This window comes from Macrobrachium rosenbergii, chromosome 8 (assembly GCF_040412425.1).
Source record: "Macrobrachium rosenbergii isolate ZJJX-2024 chromosome 8, ASM4041242v1, whole genome shotgun sequence".
Lineage (NCBI taxonomy): Eukaryota > Metazoa > Arthropoda > Malacostraca > Decapoda > Palaemonidae > Macrobrachium > Macrobrachium rosenbergii.
The window spans coordinates 42,588,598-42,596,097 of record NC_089748.1 but is presented as its reverse complement, the minus strand read 5'-3'; the positions used below and the strand labels follow the sequence as shown (position 1 = coordinate 42,596,097).

General features: G+C 37.2%; 1 protein-coding gene across 1 annotated transcript in view; it reads right to left on the bottom strand.

The window, feature by feature from the left end:
* LOC136841127 (uncharacterized) overlaps window positions 1-7,500 on the bottom strand; it is a 101,316-nt gene that overhangs the window by 71,050 nt on the left and 22,766 nt on the right. The window contains exon 2 of the mRNA XM_067108172.1: window positions 1,924-2,544. Within this exon, the coding sequence (XP_066964273.1) occupies window positions 1,924-2,513 (590 nt within the window). The 5' untranslated portion in view covers window positions 2,514-2,544. The remainder of the gene's footprint in view (window positions 1-1,923; window positions 2,545-7,500) is intronic.

The window sequence follows — 7,500 nt, the reverse complement described above, 5'->3', positions numbered from 1 at the left end:
GAATTAAAATAAAAATAAGACAAAAAATTAAGAGGAGAAAAATCCGGACAAGCAATAATTGTCGCAGAGCAGAAACTTCTTCACGAATGAGACATTGATTGAATCTTGTCTGAGATGATGATACGTGCTTGCTTCAGCTTGCTCGAGTCTCAAGATTGGTACTTTAAGATAGTAATGATATATATATATATATATATATATATATATATATATATAGATATATATATATATATATATATATATATACATGTATATAATTTATATATGTATATATATATATATATATATATATATATATATATATATATATAAAATATATATGTATATATAAACCCTTAATGAGGCAGTGGCTCTGGTGCACTCACGTGGTGCCATTTATACAGACATCCCTTACAAAGAAATGTTTCAATGTGGTGAAAGTGACCCTAATCTCAATCTTCAACTCGGGTTTATCATATGTTAGTTTACTCTATTTGTCTTTTTGTTCTGTTAATTGAATAATTGTGCATAAAATGATACATGATTTCCTAGGAAATTCGGTCATACGCCACGGGGCGGTTGATCAGATTACCACCTCATTTGCTTGCCTATTTTGTTTCTAACCGCATTTGCTTGAACATTTTTTATAAACTCATTTGCTCGCCTATTTTTTATATCCTCATTTGCTTGACTATTTTTTTATTACTCATTTGTTTGCCCATTTTTTATAACCTCATTTGCTTGCCTATTTTGTTTGTGTATTTATATATCTTGAAAGTTTTGTGAAAATCGGAAATGAGCCGAGATCAGTCCCTCTCACCGAGATAATAAAAAAAATAAATAAAAATACGGATCGAAAAGTGGTTACAATATACATCAATCAAGTGCCCTCTTGTGATATATACACATAACTAAAAATCCTTCAACTTCACCTTGCCGCCCCCACCTCACCCAATTACTGGCCTTATCTGACTTTTTCCAATAAATTTCATTTTGACAGACCATCTCCCAACTGCACTCCTAATTACAGTGGAAATTTAGTCCTCAAAATAAACAAAAATTGAACGCCAACCAACCAAACAAAAATGCTTAAAATGTGGAATTGGGAGTAAATATTAATGAATCCCACTCCTTAAATACCCTAGAACAGAAGTTTTCAACCTGGGGGGTCGCAACCCCCCAGAGGGGTCGCTAGCTTTTTTCTGGGGGATCGCAAGATCGTTCTTGAGTGAGTGTATGTTTTAGTTATTTTTTTTTAACTTCACCACCGTTAAAGAGTCTATAATTTAACTTAATTAACAGAAATAGTTATAATAATATCTTTTTAATTCAAGTAGCGAATTTATTACAATGCAGTGCTATTTTTGTACTAAGACATTACATTACATTACATATGATTAGGGCCTAATGGTAGCTTGGATGCACACACCTGTAAGCGGGTATGAATGCAAGCACTTACGGGTGCATGAATGCAAGCAAGTGAAAACCACGTTACTGATAACTTACCTTAATTTCAATTCAATCCGACAGTAACGAAAGCAGTAATAGTTAGTGATAAACTTCATGCATCATGCATATTAGGTTATACTGAAAATATTCGCCAATAACCCAAAAGCAAATTGGAGCTGGAGAAAAGCAGTTGTTAGTAATAACGCATGCACCTTGAACCGTTATTAAAATCGTTGTTATTAAAAGAGAAACATCGGTTATCGAGAAAGCCACAGGATAAGGATAAACTTTGGAGCGACGTTATTGTTAGTAAGTCAGGCTAAAATCTTCTGGCGTCGCACAGGCGATGGTTAGGTCAGTCTTGTTAGGAGCAGCCCAATGCACGCCGAGAGTACATCGGGATGATTGATCGTCGTGCAAAAAAAAAAAAATAATAATAAAGACGGCGGTATTGCAGCTGGTACTCCATGCAGATACACTGTTGGTATTATTTACCTCGGGGTTGCGATGGTGAAGACAGAAGAAGAAGAAGACTTAGCGTTGTTGGAAAAGTTGTTTTTGATGTTGTTGTTCCCAAATGACGTTGTTGAGAACCGCCCTCCAAATCCTGCGGCAGTAGCAGAAGAAGGAGACTTCTGCTTCAGGAGCGGAGACGACCCGTCACCTCCGGTGACCCTTTTGGTCACCGTGGTGGTGGCGGCGGCGCCCTTGGCGCCCCGCGTCCCGTTGAAGGTCATCACGGATTGGGTGGTGGTGGTGGACGACGCCCCTCCGCCGCCGCCGCCGTTCCCTCCGACGCGGAACGTCTTGGTGACTACGGCGGAGGCGGCGCCCCCGGAGCCATTCCTCTGTCCGGTGCTCGTCGAGACCTGCCTGATGGGGATTTCCCGGGTGGTGGTCACCTGCCACCTACTGCCGGGGTTCCTCACGACGAGAGTCCCACCTGTCATGTCTTCGGGAAGTTCCCCTCCTGGGTCCACTACTTCCAGTAAGACCACCTCCTCCTCCGCCTTCTCCTCCCCCTCCTCCTCCTCCTCCCCTCCGGGTTGTTGTTCTTTGGCCTCCTTGGAACAACATTTACCCATTCAAGTGATGGACGAACTCCGTAAATGCGGCCTTGGTGAATAGAGGGACATGGGTGAGAATACAGACAATGTTGGGTATATCTCAGACACATACACACACACACACATACACACAAACATGAGCTAATGCACACATACACGCACGCTTATGTATAAGCATTTATAAATAGTACTACACACACACATATACATGTATAATATATACATATAAAGAATACGCAAAACTAACTAATTAGTGACCCATCATAACAAAATATTCCCTATACATTCCCCAGCCTACTTTTTTCGTTTATGGTAATCAGTGATTAAAAACAAAACACCTTTTCTTATAAATGACATATATATATATATAATATAATATATATATAATATATGTATATATGTATATATAATATATATAATATATATATATATATATATATATATATATATATATATATATATATATATAGAGAGAGAGAGAGAGAGAGAGAGAGAGAGAGAGAGAGAGAGAGAGATATATATATAGAGAGAGAGAGACGTCATTACGCATCACCGTACCAATTAATCTGAATCTAGAACTACTAAAATGATCGTCAATTAAAGGAATCCAATAAAGCGGGCAATCCAACACGCTTGAAATATGTAGCCCAAACCGGAAGGAAACGGAAAAAAAAGGGTCCTAATCCCAAATTCGCCTCTTGATAAACATTATTAGGGTTACGGGAATACTGACGAAGGGAGAGAGTTCCGTAGGTCACCAGAGTGATAAATTCTGTTCTTGAAAGAGTAATAAATAATGACATTTGGTGCCAATTTAATTAATGACTAATCCTATAATGTACACCCTCCACCTCTTGAAAATGAATGCATTTTCCCTTGCCGTTTCAGTGAAAATGCTTCTCAAGCTTCTCTCAAATGAATGAAAAACATGTAACATTTTCTCATTCATTCATAGGAATCTCTCTTACATTTCAAACCAGCTCAAATGAAAGAGTTGGCCATTTTCTCCTTGAAAATGAATGCATTTTCATTTGCCGTTTCAGTGAAAATGTTTCTCAAACTTCCCTCAAATGAATGAAAAAACATGTACCATTTTCTCATCCATTCATAGAAATCTCTCTTGCATTTCAAACCAGTTCAAATGAAAGTGTTGACCATTTTCTCCTTGAAAATTAATAGATTTTCTTTTTAGTTTCAGTGAAAATACTTCTCAAACTTCTTCCAAATGAATGACAAAAATAAACTTGTACCATTTTCTCATTCATTCTTGAGAATCTCTCTTACATTTCAAACCAGTTCAGATGAAAGCGCTAGCCATTTTCTCACAGAAAATGAATGCATTTTCTTTTCAGTTTCAATGAAAATGCTTCTCAAACTACTTCCAAATGAATGACAAAAAAACACGTACCATTTTCTGATTCATTCTCGGAAATCTCTCTTACATTTCAAGCCAGCTCAAATGAAAGAGTTGACCATTTTCTCCTTGGGTTCAATGAAGTTGTAAGCGCCATCCATTAATCTCTTATCAAAACCACCTCCCCCCCACCCCCCAGGGTAGGCTACCCAGGTAAACAACCCAGCAGGTAACACGGACGCAGTCAAATTAATCTGACATCAGTCAACCTTGGAATTAATTGGATTCAAATTATGTACGTGTGCATCGCTGAGGTCGCTGTACAATGTGTTTAATTAGCATGCCCTTTCTTTCTTTCTTTCTCTCTCTCTCTCTCTCTCTCTCTCTGCCTTACCTGTTCGTTTATGAGGAGAAAGGGACAGCGAAAAGAGCTTCACGAAGAGAGAGAGAGAGAGAGAGAGAGAGAGAGAGAGAGAGAGAGAGAGAGAGAGAGAGAGAGAGAGAGAGAGAGGCTACACAAAGCGAATCAACAGAGTAATGTCCTTCTACAGACAGAGAGAGAGAGAGAGAGAGAGAGAGAGAGAGAGAGAGAGAGAGAGAGAGAGAGAGAGAGTTGTCCTCACCACGCCGGTCTACAAAAGAAATATTTATTCTTCTACTGAGAGAGAGAGAGAGAGAGAGAGAGAGAGAGAGAGAGAGAGAGAGAGAGAGAGAGAGAGAGAGAGAGAGAGAAAGAGCGGCTCTACAACGCGAATCAACAGATGAATATTCCCTCTACTGAGAGAGAGAGAGAGAGAGAGAGAGAGAGAGAGAGAGAGAGAGAGAAGAGCGGCTACTCAACACGAATCAACAAAGAAATATTTATTCCTTGTACTGGAAGAAGCAGAAGAAGAAGAAGAAGAAGAAGAAGAAGAAGAAGAAGAAGAAGAAGAAGAAGAAGAAGAAGAAGAGAGTGAGAGAGAGAGAGAAAGAGAGAGAGAGAGAGAGATTTATAAATACTTTAAGAATGGACAGCATATACTTCGTCCATGCTAACCATCAGGTAGTCCAGGGTACGGTAGCGAGAGATTCAAATGAAGAACAATCAAAATAACTACAAAATACACAGCTATTCTATTACACTATCCTCCATATTAAAAACAACTAATGCAAAAAAGTTAACAATTATGACGAGGAAACTAAAAATCCATTTCCTTGTAAGCACAGGTCCAATTGGTATCCCTAAACGACTGGCTAAAATATCAAAATCAGTGAACCTAATAAGCCTGCCCGACCCGCTGAATAATCCTCCTCGGGAATGAAGGGAGTAAATAATTTATGCTCTTTTGTTTGGCAAAAATTATGTCTGCTGCATGAAAAGACTTTAAAAGTAATCAAGCTCTATTTTAAATTCACAATGATGAATATTCTGACAGTTAAAAGTAACAGTGAATTCAAAAGACTGTATTAATAATTGTCTAGATGCACACATGTAAGTGTAAATATATTCATGTATATATATATATATATATATATATATATATATATATATTTTATTTATATATATAATATATATATGAATGTGTTTACATTTTCACTCACACACACACACACACACACACACACACACACACACACATATATATATATATATATATATATATATATATATATATATATATATATATGCGAGTGTATGTAGCATACACTGCTGTCACGCCACATGAATTCTGAATAAAGCAACGTTTAGCACTAATTCACCGAGGTCATAAACTTAGCGCAAAGTGACTTGTGCAGTTTTTGCATCTGATACAGGTCGAGGTTTCCATGAAAAAAGGAACCTTTCAATTAATCAGTATATTTGAGAACGGAAGAGTCAACATTCCTGAGCGAACTCAAAGTAATGACCGTACGATAAAAACATGAATTATTTGCCACAGTTTTCCCAGAATGGACTTATTCCCAATTTGTATCGTTCCCCTTTTAATTCTGTTCACGGCTGGAGGCCCTTACATTGATATTATTACTAACCCAACGTAAATAAGCCTTGATATTCAGTTGAATGTTCTAAAAGGAAGTGTTTGATTATCAATGCCCCATAAAATAAACGCAAGCGCATGGGACCTTTCAATCATGAAACGCTACATACCATCCCTTTTATTCGGCGTCGGTGACCCTGGTAGTTGTGACGCCAGATAACCCACAATTAATCAATCAATCATCCCTTTTATGGTAAAGAGCCTAATTTGCAGTTTTTTTTCAATTTTTTTCAGTCGTCTGCAACGACGGTGATTTTATCATTGACTTCTTGTTTCAGCAAAGTATCAAGCCTCTCTCTCTCTCTCTCTCACCATCCACTATGTATGTGGAGAGAGAGAGAGAGAGAGAGAGAGAGAGAGAGAGAGAGAGAGAGACTTGACAAAATCACCGTCGGTGCAGATATCTCAAAAAATGGAAAAAACAAATACATATTCGTCACAGCTATTATTATGCTTTCAACTACAACTGGGTACCCGTCATAACAAACTCGATCCCAGTCTAGTAAGAAAGACAATTAATAATAATAATAATAATAATAATAATAATAATAATAATAATAATAATAATAATAATTAATAATAATAATAAAGTAGAAGGAAATCCACAATTATGTATATGTACATATATTTAAAGATAAATCAATATGCTGATTTATCTTTAAATATATATACATATACATAACTGTGGATTTGCTTCCCCATTTCAAGACTCAAGCTACTATGAGTATTTTTTTAATAATAATAATAATAATAATAATAATAATAATAATAATAATAATAATAATAATAATAATATCCAGTCTATTAAAATATCGCACCAGACTTGGGACGCTGTTCCAGACGACTTATTTGATCTACAATCTCGCCACGAAATACACCAAATAAAACACGAATATTTTTCTTTGCTCCCAACAGCAGAACAGACAATTTTCAAGACCTTTCGCAGCAGCCATCACCTTGCACGCTGCTATAAGTGTAATGGACCTCGATGTTGATAGAGGATGAAATAACAGCGGGAGACACACACACACAAACACATACACACACGAACACACACACACACACAGGTGCACACTCCAACACAGGTGTTACTTGGCTCTGCTCTGTGATGTCACACTGCGCATGGTAAACATCAAGAGTTTATCACAATATGGAAAACTTGATCGAGAAAGTGACACATTCAGATTGCTTATTTCTAGGTGGCATTCAGTCTGGGGGAAACTGAACACATATAAATGTTTGGTAAACTGTCTAAATCGAACTAAAGAAACGAATGGCAAGGTCACTCAAGCCTGAATCGAATCCAAAATCATAACACACGTCACCAAACACAAACCAAAAATCGACAAAAATCAATAAAAAAAAAACACACACACAAAAAAAAACACTTCTCCACGCACAAACAAGTGTGAAAAAACTCTCCATCCCCAACAGATCACGAACTAACGCATACTTTTCACTTGTATCTTCGAGAGCGCGACTGTCTTTAGCTAAGTTTTTCGTATGAAAGTCCACACTAGCCCCCAACCGGTCAGAGTTACGACTGATAAACGAACCCCAGTTTCCGTTCAGGGGAGTTAAGAGTCATATTCATGCTTTTGTTTCTTTCCCCTTTTTTTTTTAACTTAAAAGT